Source organism: Mytilus edulis, chromosome 3 (genome assembly GCF_963676685.1).
Source record: "Mytilus edulis chromosome 3, xbMytEdul2.2, whole genome shotgun sequence".
Lineage (NCBI taxonomy): Eukaryota > Metazoa > Mollusca > Bivalvia > Mytilida > Mytilidae > Mytilus > Mytilus edulis.
Window position 1 is genome coordinate 84,595,955 of NC_092346.1, and position 15,325 is coordinate 84,611,279.

At 30.6% G+C, this 15,325-nt stretch overlaps 1 protein-coding gene across 1 annotated transcript in view; it reads right to left on the minus strand.

Annotated features, from left to right (window-relative positions):
• LOC139514580 (G patch domain-containing protein 2-like) overlaps nt 1-15,325 on the minus strand; it is a 33,801-nt gene that overhangs the window by 10,657 nt on the left and 7,819 nt on the right. Inside the window, exons 2-5 of the mRNA XM_071303972.1 lie at nt 4,884-5,583; nt 2,405-2,478; nt 1,786-1,997; nt 19-63 (exon numbers count right to left, since the gene is read on the minus strand). Of these exons, the coding sequence (XP_071160073.1) occupies nt 19-63; nt 1,786-1,997; nt 2,405-2,478; nt 4,884-5,566 (1,014 nt within the window). The 5' untranslated portion in view covers nt 5,567-5,583. The remainder of the gene's footprint in view (nt 1-18; nt 64-1,785; nt 1,998-2,404; nt 2,479-4,883; nt 5,584-15,325) is intronic.

The window sequence follows — 15,325 nt, forward strand, 5'->3', positions numbered from 1 at the left end:
ATTATAAACAAAACTGACCTTTTCTTTCAACCTTCTTCTACCAAATCTAACTTCTCTTCCAGACTAAAAATATAAAAACTTGTTTCAAATATCAGTTAACTGGTTATTTTTATCTTAAAACAAAGATTTTTTTTTAATCTAGGATAATTTGAAATTCTAGAAATTTTATAAGAAATATAATAGGTTTTTTTTGTATTGAAATTCTGCACTTATTTACTACAAACTATATTAGTATTCCTATCTGTGTTGTGCATGGTGTCCTGTGTAGAATATTCATCAATATACAGCTGCCTATAGTCTACAACAGTGTGATTTCTACAGGTTCAGTGCTAGGATTTTGTTTTCAGTAACTGTGAGCACTTTTTGATATGGCATAATTTAGTACTATTTGCATATACCTATGTATTAAATAACTGTCCAGTTACCATGAAGTGAAAAGCTTTTCTGAGCTGATTTGTATTGCATGTTTTTGTATGTGTGTATAACATGACGGTACCCAAATTGCACCTATTATGACAGTTTTTTCACCTACGTTTTTTTATGATAAAGACAAAAATTTCCATTCTGTGTTTATTTTGTAGCTGTATCCTTCTTTATTATATAGGTACACCAATTTGATTTTTAATCCATATGGAATCATAGAAAAATTGGTCTAAACTGACCTCCAAACCATCAATGATTCTGAAATGAGGAGTACCCAAATTGCATCCATGCTTAAATTCACACTGTCAAAATTCTAATAACAGAGCTTTTGTTTAATTTCTTCAAATATTTTGAACAATTGGATATTAGTCCATGCTTCCCTCTTTAATTTTTTTAAATGGATACTTGTAACATATTGTATTTGATCATTTTAAAAAGATGACGTTTTGATGACGTCGCCATGCGACGTTTCAGTACATTTTGCTTTTTCAGTAAACACTTCTCCTGTTGATAAATACTGTGAACGTTTTGTGCATATCTAAATAGTTTTACCTATGTTGAAAGATGTGCATAGTATCAAATCATAAAAATACAAATTGTTTACGGTCTCTAGGAAATCTTGTAAGATTATTTTTACTATTTTGGCTTAATAGGTGCAATTTGGGTACTCGGTGCAATTTGGGTACCGTTACGTTAGTTATTCCACTGATAGAGATTTAAATGGAGCATGATTGAAATTTAAACATCTAGTTTAACACTGTCACATTTTCATTTGCCTGTCCTATGTCACAAACCATGTCAGTATTTTGACCTCAGTGAATAATGTGTCCTTGTCAGTTCTTTGCTTAGTTCAATAACAACTCATTCTAGACTTTAAAAGGGAACTTTACAGAGTGCTTTGATACTTTTAACATCATTGAAGACTGTATGTTATATTATTTTGTGTAATTTAATTGATGTCTCATTGAAATTTACACCACATCTCATTTTATTCATATTTATCAGAGAAATACTCAGTAAAGCAGTCTATTTTGTTTTTAAATACATCCTAACTGGCACTGCTATTTGGTAAAAAAATATTTCATATTTTGAATGGAGTCACTGAATGCAACCTTGACATGGAATTTAAACTGGTTGCTGGTTTTAACTTTTGATATGTTTCTGATACTGTTTATTCCTTTGTCAAATTGTAAATTCAACTGTAATTTACTAATGACAACAAGATATTCCTGGTCTTAATAATACATACAATAGCTGCAAGGTTATGGTTACAACACAAAGTCAATTAGCAAATGGTTGATGGATTTTAAAATGACACAAAACAACTATAAACATGCAGAAAATTATAAATGAATTATATACCTTTGCCATTAATTGAGTAACTCTTGCTTTAAATTGTAACTGTGAAGTTTTGGACATATTTTCAAATGTTCCTGACAGAATTTGATGGAACTCTTTTTCTGATTCCATCTCATTCTCATCCTTAGCTTCATTGTCGTCCCACCAAGGAATGATTCCAGGTATACCGCAAGCTGGTCCAGGCTCATGGAAGAAATCACTCTGTTCATCATCAGCTATAAAACAGAAATTTTGATGGCATATAAACAGAATTTGTGGTTTAAAAGTTTAATTAATGCAGAACATGACATTCCTTGCTGGACGATTGTCATACAATTGTATCAATTCTTTATTACAAATTTTTTGCTTTGTTCTTCTGTTATCCCCTGTTCTGACTCTGAGAAAATCTGTCTTTGCTCTTACAAGAAGACATATAATTACAGTAATAACACTTTATTCTGAACCAACTATGTAGTATTTGATTTTACTCAAAAGAGGCAAATATAAAAAGATTTAATCATTTGTTTCACTGTAGCTTATAATTGAAACATTAATTAACCTTACACATAAGATGATAAGAAACATAAGTAGGTATAATTGAAGGCCTTCATCACAAATTAAAAGTAGCAAAACAATAATTTACCCTCTCTTCCTTCATCATGTGTACTTATTCCCTCACTGTCACTGCTACTAAAACTTGTCCAGGAACTACTTTCCCTAAAATTATACAACAGAAATAAGAAGCCAAAACACATACAGGTACTGTAACTATATAGGTAATTTAACCTGTAATAATATATATAGTCATGTGTCATCCCAGTGAGTCAATGCTCAAATATATGTATCATTTATCAAAATATGAATATTGGCTGTGTAAGGAGCATATATATATACATGATATAGCTCAATTTACATTTATGTAATAATTATGACCAACTTTTCTCTTGTAAATAGTTTCAAAATAGTAACCAGATGCTCCGCAGGGTGTAGCTTTATACGACCGCAGAGGTTGAACCCTGAACGGTTGGGGCAAGTATGGACACAACATTCAAGCTGGATTCAGCTCTAAATTTGGATTGTGATTAAATAGTTGACACAGCATAGGTTTCTGACACAGAATGAATGTGTTCTAATGAACTTAAAATTTTTGTTTTCTCTTAGAGCAATTCACTATGCTGTTGAATATTAATCCTCTCAAAAAAATGTTTGAAGAAATTTTCTTTTTTATTTATGAAATTTCAAATGAGAAAAATTGAACCCAATTTTTTTAATCACATCCCCCTTTCCCTTATTCCAAAACTAATCTCAATTAAAATTTCTAATGGAGTTTGCAACAATAACTACTCATTAAAATACATCATAAAATATTAAGATGTAAAAAAACTGCTTGTTATCACTGAATGGTAAAGATTATTTTAATTTATCAGTTGGTAGTAAAAAGTGAATATACATTGTATATTGTATATAACAAAGATTTAAGTTGATTCTGGACAAAGAAAGATAACTCCAATTAAAAAAAAATCTTGCTATTGCACAATATTTTGCAATTAGATATTTCTTGCTTACTATTCTGGACAAAGAAAGATAACTCTAATTTAAAAAAAATTTGCTATTTCACAATATTGTGCAATTAGATATTTCTTGCCATTGCGCAATACTGTGCAATTGAAGAGACTTGCTATTGCACAATACTTAATATAATAATTTTAGATCCTGATTTGGACCAACTTGAAAACTGGGCCCATAATAAAAAATCTAAGTACATTTTTGGATTCAGCATATCAAAGAACCCCAAGATTTCAATTTTTGTTAAAATCAGACTAAGTTTAATTTTGGACCCTTTGGACTTTAGTGTAGACCAATTTGAAAACAGGACCAAAAATGAAGAATCTACATACACAGTTAGATTTGGTATATCAAAGAACCCCATTTATTCAATTTTTGATGAAATCAAACAAAGTTTAATTTTGGACCCCGATTTGGACAAACTTGAAAACTGGGCCAATAATCAAGAATCTAAGTACATTTTTAGATTCAGCATATCAAAGAACCTAACTGATTCATTTTTTGTCAAAATCAAACTAAGTTTAATTATGGACCCTTTGGACCTTAATGTAGACCAATTTGAAAACGGGACCAAAAGTTAAGAATCTACATACACAGTCATGACAGTTAGATTCGGCATATCAAAGAACCCCAATTATTCAATTTTGATGAAATCAAACAAAGTTTAATTTTGGACCCTTTGGGCCCCTTATTATGTTGGGACCAAAACTCCCAAAATCAATACCAACCTTCCTTATATGGTCATAAACCTTGTGTTTAAATTTCATAGATTTCTATTTACTTATACTAACGTTATGGTGCGAAAACCAAGAAAAATGCTTATTTGGGTCCCTTTTTGGCCCCTAATTCCTAAACTGTTGGGACCTAAACTCCCAAAATCAATACCAACCTTCCTTTTGTAGTCATTAACATTGTGTTTAAATTTCATTGATTTCTATTTACTTAAACTAAAGTTATTGTGCGAAAACCAAGAATAATGCTTATTTGGGCCCTTTTTTGGCCCCTAATTCCTAAACTGTTGAAACCAAAACTCCCAAAATCAATCCCAACCGTTCTTTTGTGGTCATAAACCTTGTGTCAAAATTTCATAGATTTCTATTAACTTAAACTAAAGTTATAGTGCGAAAACCAAGAAAATGCTTATTTGGGCCCTTTTTGGCCCCTAATTTCTAAAATGTTGGGACCAAAACTCCCAAAATCAATACCAACCTTCCTTTTGTGGTCATAAACCTTGTGTTAAAATTTCATAGATTTCCATTCACTTTTACTAAAGTTAGAGTGCGAAAACTAAAAGTATTTGGACGACGACGCCAACGTGATAGCAATATACGACGAAAATTTTTTCAAATTTTGCGGTCGTATAAAAATACTGTTATCAATTCATTTATATACATGTAGGCTAGGGAAATAAATGTATCAATGACATTAATGTTTTCTAAAAGAATGAATCAATTGACACCCTTTCACCTTTCAATATAACTATGTGTAAGGGCAATTAACTCTGTCTCTTTCAGAACAATTTCTGTTGACATGATATAGTATAACCTTTAACATACTGAGATTCATTTCCAGTATCCATGGTATCATATTTTTCTGAGTTGTCCTTGTTAGTATCTGATTTAGATTTGGAACTTCTCTTCCTTTTTCCTGGATATATTTGTTCTACAGTGGTTTCTTTGATAGTTTCTGGTATTGGTGATTCTTTCCTATCTTCGACTTCCATTTTAGCTTTATTTTTTTGTTTGAATGGCACCACTGTGCTCTGTGGGGCTGGCATACATTCCACATCAATGACCATGGATTTATATTTTTTTCTTCGTCTTTGTGGTTTTACAGGAGATATGTTATCTGTAAATGAATCTGATTCTACAGAAGGTATATATTCAGTTCTTGCCGGCATGGATAGTCTTGTATAGTAATGTGTTTTACTTAAAACATCATCAGAATCGCTTTGTTGTAAACGGCTTTCCATGTAACCCCTAAGTGCTCCTTCTAGACTGCTTTCAGACGCTTCACTTGTGTTGTCAAGTTCAACACATGTTATTCGTTTCTTTTTTCCCTTTTTTTTCTTTTGTCTTTTTGAAGAAGCCATAGCCATGTAATTTTTTGATGATTTTGGTGATCTTGTAGTTTCTTCTAGTGCCATGGTAAGATCACTAACTAGGTCGTCCATCCTCAGACCATTTGTTTTTGACAAAACTTGCAAATTCTGAAACTGTCGTACAATATGTGTATCCATCAGGGTTTTGTTTTCGCCTAAAACATTAAATCATGTATCTTATTATTAACTATTCAATAATGAATACTGTGATAAATTCATCACTTAACTTATTTTTACCAATACCAAGCTGGAAATATTTTATTAAGCTTTCAGAATGAAAATCACACAATTTAATTTAAACATCAGCATGTACAATGTACATGATGTACATGTATGCAAAGAATAGTTGTTAAAAATGTCCAATGTTTGCAATATTGAAGTGACTAGCTATATTTTGTAAGTTTAGAATAAACATATTTATTTACTTATCGGACAACATTTAGTCCAAATAATTATAATGTTCTGAAAGGCTATTTTTTTTATAGGAAGGTGTTACAGAAAAAAATAAAATAGACTTTTAAGGCTTCAAAATACACATTATTTCTATTTGTCTGCTATAACTAGACATCACAAAGGTTCCCGCAAATGTTTGACGTCATAATACAAAATATCTAATGCCACAATGGAAAAGTATTTTGTTATGACATCAATAGATCAAGTGGAAATGATTCTCAACAAACACATGTAGCAATATTTGGACCAGGCGACAGTGTAGCAGTACCTTGAATGACAGAATAACATTTTTATTATCCGATTAACACTTGTAATGACCAAATAACACTCTAAATTTTAATATTAGAACATATTAGTGACTTTTAAACATTTATTAATAAATAATAATATACTATAAAGGTTTTTATAACTTAAAAATGATATGTAAATAGCAGGTAAGTTCATAAAGATCGTTTTAAATATAGTGTTTACATCCAACATGGCGACCAAGGATAATGCATATATATATAAACTGTCTCATTTTTAGTACAAATATCTTACTTTTGTAAATTCTCAACAAAAAAAACCACTCACTTTTTGAGTTATCTGTGCCTATAGAAAATTTTGTTTTCATTTAGAGTACATAGAAAGTCTAAGCTTTAATTTGAATTTGTTTGTTTTTTTGGTTTTGCTTTCTATTTTGTTTTTAGTATTTGTTAAAAAAAATAAAAATTAAAAAGTTTGAATATCTTTTACTCCAAATAACTTAATATTTAAGACCAAACAAGTATTATAAAAGTTAAATATACACTTGATATACAGCAGTTTGTGTTGTCAAGACACCCTGTAGCAATAGAACATTGTTTATCTATAACTGCTCAATTTTATTGTAAGAGCATTACCTTATATTTTTATTTGTATTTTAACATCTTGTTATTATGTGTCATAGTAAAGCTAATAGATCTGTTCCATCAAGATCTCAAGGTAATGCATGTAATTCTAGTAAACCAAAAGTAAAGAAAGATCTTAATTTTTGCTTCTGGAATGTTGGAGGCATAGTGCATGGTGGTATGAACAAATTGGATGATGATATGTTTCTGTCCGAGATCAAAGCATATGATATTATTCTCCTAGCGGAAACACACATAGGGTATAATACCCCCCTCTCTATAGATGGTTATAAATACTACCCTGTTTGTCGACCCATTTCTGGCAACGGTAGATATTTTGGAGGGTTAGCTATATTTATCAAACAGGCCCTAAAGCCTCATATTTCTTTGCTAGTGAACTCACAAAAAGACTTTCAGTGGATGAAATTTGATAAATCTTATTTTAACTTTAATCATGATTTATATTTATGCTTGGCATATGATCCACCAGCCCAATCCATTTATACTAAAAATCTGTCCACTGATATACTTCAGCTGTTAGAAAAGGACATATTACATTTTAAGTCTAAGGGTGATGTCCTACTTTGTGGGGATTTTAATGCACGTTGTGGTAATCTATTAGACTTTGTGTCCTCGGACAGTACAGATCATCTTCCAATTAGTAATGATAATTATCCAGTTGATTTCAATTTAAATGTTAGAAACAGCAGAGATACAACAGTCGATACTAGAGGTAAAGAGCTGATTGAATTATGCCTGGGGAACCAAATTCGTTTGTTAAACGGTAGAACTTTGGGTGATTCTTTAGGTAAATATACATGCTATAATCACATGGGTACCAGTGTTGTCGATTATTTACTGGCTTCAGATAGTTTGATGCAAAACATTTTGTATTTTAATGTTTCAACTTTTAACCCAACTTTAAGTGACTGTCACTGTAAATTATCATGGAAAATTCTTAGCCATCATTTCCTTGATATAATTCCACAGCCGAATTCTAGTCATGGGTAGTAAATTCAAATGGCAGGAAAACTCCTCTCAGGCCTTTCAATCAGCTCTGCAAGATAAAGACAGCAAAAATCTTATTTCACATTTTGATACCAGCTCTGATATTAATGAGCTGGCTGTGAAACTTAATGAAATTTTATTAACAGCCTCTAAAAAATGTTTGAGCCGTCCTTCTCCACCGAAAAAATCTTCAAGAAAAATATACACAAATAAAAAGTTTTTTGATATAGACATTATAAAAATGAGAAAGAATGTTGTATCTTATGCTGAATTATATTCTAAATATCCAAATGACCCTTACATTCATGGTAGATTCTATAAATTGTTGAGACAATATAATAAAAGTAGAAAGTATAAAAAAAGAAAATTTCGAGAAGACATTTTAAATCAGTTAGATAATCTAGAGTGTAATAATCCTCAGGTCTACTGGGATTTAGTTAGAAAACTCAAGGAATCCGATAGTTGTGATCCCTCAGAAAATATTGCTGCTGATATTTGGTTAGATCATTTTAAGTCACTTAATTCTTTAGATAATAGATTCAAACAGCGTAATGAATATATAGAAAAATTAGTCGAAAGCATTGAGAAACACTCGACTTCTTCTAAACTTGATTTTGCAATAACTGATACCGAAATACTTAAAGCTATATCACAGCTGAAAAACAATAAAGCTTGTGGCTTAGATTTTATAACTAATGAAATGCTAAAGGCAAGTGCCAATAGTTTAGTTCCATGTTATAGAAAATTATTTAATTTATGTCTTAACACAGGAAAATATCCCGAATGCTGGGCTGAAGGATACACTCTACCCCTTTTTAAGTCAGGGGACCCAACTGATCCCTCAAACTACAGAGGCATCTCAATTACATGTGCAATTGGTAAACTTTTTAATACAATCTTAAATGATAGACTTGACAAATATTTATTACAAAACAGTCTAATTACTGAGTTTCAAATTGGCTTTGTTAAAAAGTCCAGAACATCTGATCATATGTTTTTGCTTAAAAATCTGATTGACTCGGTACTTTCCACAGGTAAAAAATTGTATGCCTGTTTTATAGATTTTAAAAAGGCGTTTGATTCAGTCATACATAGTGGTATTAAATATAAACTATTACAGATGGGATTAGGAGGAAATTTTTACAACATTATAAAGAACATGTACAATGTTAGCTCAACTTGTGTCAAAGCTGGGAAAATTTTAACTGACTCTTTTAGAGTTAAATTAGGGGTTCGACAAGGTGATAACCTAAGCCCTAATCTTTTCAAAATTTTTATAAATGACTTTCCATCATATATTGATAATGTTGATGATGATCTGATTTTGGGTGATACTAATATTAATTGTTTAATGTATGCTGATGATATTGTTTTGCTCTCTACCACATCATATGGTCTTCAATCTAAGTTAAAAAATGTTGATAAGTTTTGCTCTGACTGGTGCTTAAACATAAACACCAATAAAACAAAAATTTTAGTATTTAATAAGCAAGGTAGACTTATCAATGAAAAATTTACTCTTCAGCAAGTTGAACTGGAATGTGTACAGCACTACAAGTATTTAGGCCTTATATTTTCGGCTTCAGGAGTCTTCTCTCATGCAAGACAGGAATTGTACAAAAAGAGTCTAAAAGGCTATTATAAATTATGCAAAGATGTTATTCGTTCACATCCAAAAATTACTACCAGTCTACATCTATTTGATCACATGATCAAACCTATTTCTTTATATTCCTCTGAAATTTGGGGTACATTTAACCCAAAGAGTAGTAAATTTAGAAATGATATAGTCTTAGATAAAATTTATTCAGATCTTGAACCAGATAAATTACACATGAAAATAACAAAATTTATTTTGGGTGTAAACAGAAAGAGCAGCAATTTTGCTGTACTCTCTGAACTAGGTAGATTTCCTATTTATATTAGTATTGTGAAAAATCTACTGAATTATTATTTTAGAATTGAAAATATGCCTGAGGACTCTTTATTATATAAAGCCTTACAAACCTCTAAAGATTTAGATGATAAAAATCACAATAGTTGGTATAGCAGTGTCAGACACTTATGTAAAATTATTGACCTGCCTAGTAACTTCATTAATTTTAGTAAATATAAATTCAGAAAATGTTTACTTAATTGTTTAAAAGTATCCTATATCAAATCTTGGGAAAATGCTTATAGCCAAAATAGCCAAGGAAAACTAAGAACATATTGTCAGTTTAAAACATCATTTTGTAAAGAAAATTATTTAAATATCTTGAAAAATTTTGATATGAGAAAAGCTATCACAAAATTCAGGATTTCATCTCATAGACTTAAAATTGAAACTGGGAGATATTCCAAATTAGAAGTTCATCAAAGAATTTGTGATAAATGCGATTTGAATAAAGTGGAAGATGAACTTCATTTTCTTATAGAATGTCCTGTATACTCTAAGGATAGAGACATGTTATTTGATCTGATATTTAAAGAATGTAAAAATTTTTACTCCTTGGATATGGTCAATAAATTTATTTGGCTATTAAACTGTGAGTCTATTAATATTTTAAAACAACTTGGCTATTTCTTATCAAAACACCTGCCTTGAGTAAACATTTATAATATAACACTGGGATACTGTAAGTAATATTTAAAATGTCTAACTTTTTAAAGCATACTGTTTTGTTGTTTTGCTTTATTGTATTTGTAATTGTTTGTAACTATATATTGTCATGAATGTATATGCACTATGCCCCTTGAGGGTACCTCTTATGGAAATAAAAGATATTCTATTCTATTCTATTCTATACATGATATAATCTATAAAAAAAATGAGTCATAAGTACGGAAATGAATTTGCCATTTATATACATCAAAACTGGAAACAATTTCTTGACGATTGTTTTATAATTTGGAATTAAATTCTTTAAATCCACATATATTCGTTTCACTATTAACAGAAATGTCAGGGAAATGTCGTTTTTGGATATTTCAGTAATTATAACGGAAGACAATGAAATTGTCACAGATATCTTCTCTAAAGACACTGATAAACATATGTATTTAAATTTTTATTCAAACCATCCGAAACATGTAAAATTAAATATACCTTTCAATCTAGTGTCAAGAATAACAGACATATTACGCAATAAAAGACTAGAAGAATAAAAAACGTATCTAAAGAAGCAACAATACCATGAACAAGTAATAAATTACGGAATTCAAAAGGCACTGACAAAAGGACCAATTGTTACACGGCAATCCGAAACTAACAAGGAATCATCGAACAATTTAAACAAAATTATTATGTTTGTCACAACTTATAATCCGCGAGATTATGACATATTTAGTTTCATGCAACAAATTGAAACAAATTTACGCAAAAGTGACAGAATGGACACAGTCTTACAAAAAAAGAAGATTATCAACAGCAAAAGACAGTCGAAAAGTCTGAAAAGATATTTAACATCCACAAAATTTGACTTTAATGAAACTGTGCCAATTGTAACCAGGTGCTCCGCAGGGCGCAGCTTTATACGACCGCAGAGGTCGAACCCTGAACAGTTGGGGCAAGTATGGACAAAACATTCAAGCATGATACAGCTCTGAATTTGGATTGTGATCAAATTTTTGACATTACATGGTTTTTTTTACACAAAACAAATGCCAAGATTTTACAAATCAATTAAAGATTTCTTCTTCAAACTTTTTAAATCTAAAATTAAATAGTTGACACAGCATAGGTTTCTGACACAGAATGAATGTGGTCTAATGAACTTAAAAGGTTTTTTTTGCCTTTGAGCAAATCACTATGCTGTTGAATATTAATCCTCTCAAAAAAATGTTTGAAGAAATTTTCTTTTTATTTATGAAATCTGAAATGAGAAAAATTTAACCCCCCCCCCCCCCTTTTTTTTCACATCCCCGTTTCCCTTTTTCAAAACTGATATCAATTCAAATTTCTAATGGAGTTTGCAACAATAACTACTCATTTAAATACATCATAAAATATTAAGATGTAAAAAAACTGCTTGTTATCACTGAATGGTAAAGATTATTTAAATTTATCAGTTGGTAGTAAAAAGTGTATATACATTGTATATTGTATATAACAAAGATTAAAGTTGATTCTGGACAAAGAAAGATAACTCCAATTAAAAAAAATTCTTGCTATTGCACAATATTGTGCAATAGGATATTTCTTGCTTACTATTCTGGACAAAGAAAGATAACTCTAATTAAAAAAAAATTTGCTATTTCACAATATTGTGCTATTAGATATTTCTTGCCATTGCACAATACTGTGCAATTGAAAAGACTTGCTATTGCACAATACTTAATATAATAATTTTAGATCCTGATTTGGACCAACTTGAAAACTGGGCCCATAATCAAAAATCTAAGTACATGTTTAGATTCAGCATATCAAAGAGGCCCAAGAATTCAATTTTTGTTAAAATCAAACTTAGTTTAATTTTGGACCCTTTGGACTTTAATGTAGAATTTGAAATTTGAAAACAGGACCAAAAATGAAGAATCTACATACACAGTTAGATTTGGCATATCAAAGAACCCCAAGGATTCAATTTTTGATGAAATCAAACAAAGTTTAATTTTGGACCCTTTGGACCTTAATGTAGACCAATTTGAAAACTGGACCAAAAAACTTCAATAATCAAGAATCTAAGTACATTTTTAGATTCAACATATCAAAGAACCCAACTGATTCATTTTTTGTCAAAATCAAACTAAGTTTAATTTTGGACCCTTTGGACCTTAATGTAGACCAATTTGAAAACGGGACCAAAAGTTGAGAATCTACATATACAGTTAGATTCGGCATATCAAAGAACCCCAATTATTCAATTTTGATGAAATCAAACAAAGTTTAATTTTGGACCCTTTGGGCCCCTTTTTCCTAAACTGTTGGGACCAAAACTCCCAAAATCAATACCAACCTTCCTTTTATGGTCATAAGCCTTGTGTTTAAATTTCATAGATTTGTATTTACTTATACTAACATTATAGTGCGAAAACCAAGAAAAATGCTTATTTGGGTCCCTTTTTGGCCCCTAATTCCTAAACTGTTGGGTCCTAAACTCCCAAAATCAATACCAACCTTCCTTTTGTGGTCATAAATATTGTGTTTAAATTTCATAGATTTCTATTTACTTAACCTAAGGTTATTGTGCAAAAACCAAGAAAAATGCTTATTTGGGCCCTTTATTGGCCCCTTATTCCTAAACTATTGAAACCAAAACTCCCAAAATCAATCCCAATCTTTCTTTTGTGGTCATAAACCTTGTGTCAAAATTTCATAGATTTCTATTAACTTAAACTAAAGTTATGGTGCGAAAACCAAGAAAATGCTTATTTGGGCCCTTTTTGGCCCCTTATTCCTAAAATGTTGGGACCAAAACTCCCAAAATCAATACCAACCTTCCTTTTATGGTCATAAACCTTGTGTTAAAATTTCATAGATTTCTATTCACTTTTACTAAAGTTAGAGTGCGAAAACTAAAAGTATTCGGACGCCAGACGACGACGACGACGACGACGACGACGACGACGACGACGACGACGACGACGCCGACGCCAACGTGATAGCAATATACGACGAAAATTTTTTCAAAATTTGCGGTCGTATAAAAAAAATGTACCAATAAACGATGAATGACTTGTCCAAATTTAATAGAAGAAAGTTCAATTTATTTCAAAAATTTGTAAGGGTTCCACGGAACCCAGTGTCTCGCCTACTTTTGCTGAAAATCACAGGTTCAACAAAAATGAGGAAAAAAATCAATAAAAATATTCCTCTTGATACTATCTTTTGATTGTAAGAAGCTTCTGTCCATGTTTGGTAAAAATCCAGGATAGTTTGTGAATCTAATAAATGTTTAAAAACTTAACTGCAGACTGTATGTAATGTTAACTGGAAGAAAAATAAAGTCCATTTATAAGTAAAATTCAGATACACAGGTGTAAAATATAATTTTTTATTAACAAAAAAATTTCCTTCTTAATACTAGCTTTTGATCATAAACAAAAGCTTCTGTCTAAGTTTGGTACAAATTAAAAGTAGTATAATTAATTTTTTTTAAATTTAACCACAGAGTGAATGTGTTGTTTCCTGGCAGAAAATCTAAGTCTATTTAAAAGTAAAATACGGAAAAAACGGATTTATTTTTTTACAAAATTTACTTCTAATCATAAAGTAATCCAGTATAGTTTAAGCAAGTTATTAAAATTTCAAAAACTTTAACCACAGAGTGAATATTTGTGGACGCCGCCGCTGACGATGATGACACTGACGATGACAGAATGTAGGATTGCTTAGTCTCGCTTTTTCAACAAAAGTCGAAGGCCCGACAAAAATGGAAAGCATTTTACTGATAAGCAAAATATGTCTTGTAAAAGTTAAAACGTCATCTATTCTCTCATATGTTCAAATTGTGAGGAATTCTATGTTGGAGAGACAAAAAATGAACTGCGGACTAGAATGACTTTACATAGACAGCAAACCAACCATGAAGATTTAACACTGACTCATCAGGGCAAATGACCATTTCCATCGTTGTTCTAATGGACGATTTAAAATATTTCCATTGTATATGGTCAATCGTCAAAATGATTTTCTCCGGAGGAAGAAAGAATTATTATTCATAAACATTCTCAACCTGGGATTAAATGATAAATGATATTCTAATTTTAAAGTAATATTTTAAAAACTTAAAATGACATAAGTAGTTTCCCTTGTATTTGTTAACGTCATACTATTGTCCATCAATTGTTTTATATATATACAAGTCACATTACCTGAAGATCTGCAAAAGCAGTGAAAGTACTAGTAAAAAAGTGATGCATTGAAACTGTTATTACCTTTTATAATTTTCTTATATATATATATGTAACACTTCCAAACGTGTCCTTTCCCCCAAACGTGTCCGATTCTCCCAAACGTGTCTTTTCTCCCTAAACGTGTCCGAAATGTATAATATTTCCCAAACGTGTCCGATAATTGTTATTCGCCAAATCGTGTCCAATATTTAACGCCAAAACGTTACACGTCTTTTAGCGCTTTTACATGTATCTCTTAAAAACCGCTGATAACATTTACGGCAATTCTATGATTGGAGACACACGTGATGAAGATGTTATTTATCAGATTAAGTTAGTTCGATGTAGGTTTTTAATGATTATAATAATTGCAAAATTAATCTGTTATTATTAAGTAACTTTGACTGCAGTTGTTTATTGTCCAGTTGCAAGTATTAGAGCAAACATACACATAGTTCTGGAGTTGAATTAATCGTTAACTTTGATATTTATTTTGTACTTCTAAACTCCGATGTTGCCTTTTATATTTATCCGAATATTGCATGGTGGGGTTTTAACAGTAGTTTTTTTTTACTTTTGTCAATAGTTTGTGTGTATTTCAAAAGCCCATCAAATTATAAACTTGTTATCCGGGTTTTTAATAAATTTTAGGTTTCCACCATCACTAAAGACACACGATAAGAAACATAACATCCAGTGCCAAATATTTCATGCATAAGTTTTATAGATTCTTTTGTTTATGAATAGTACT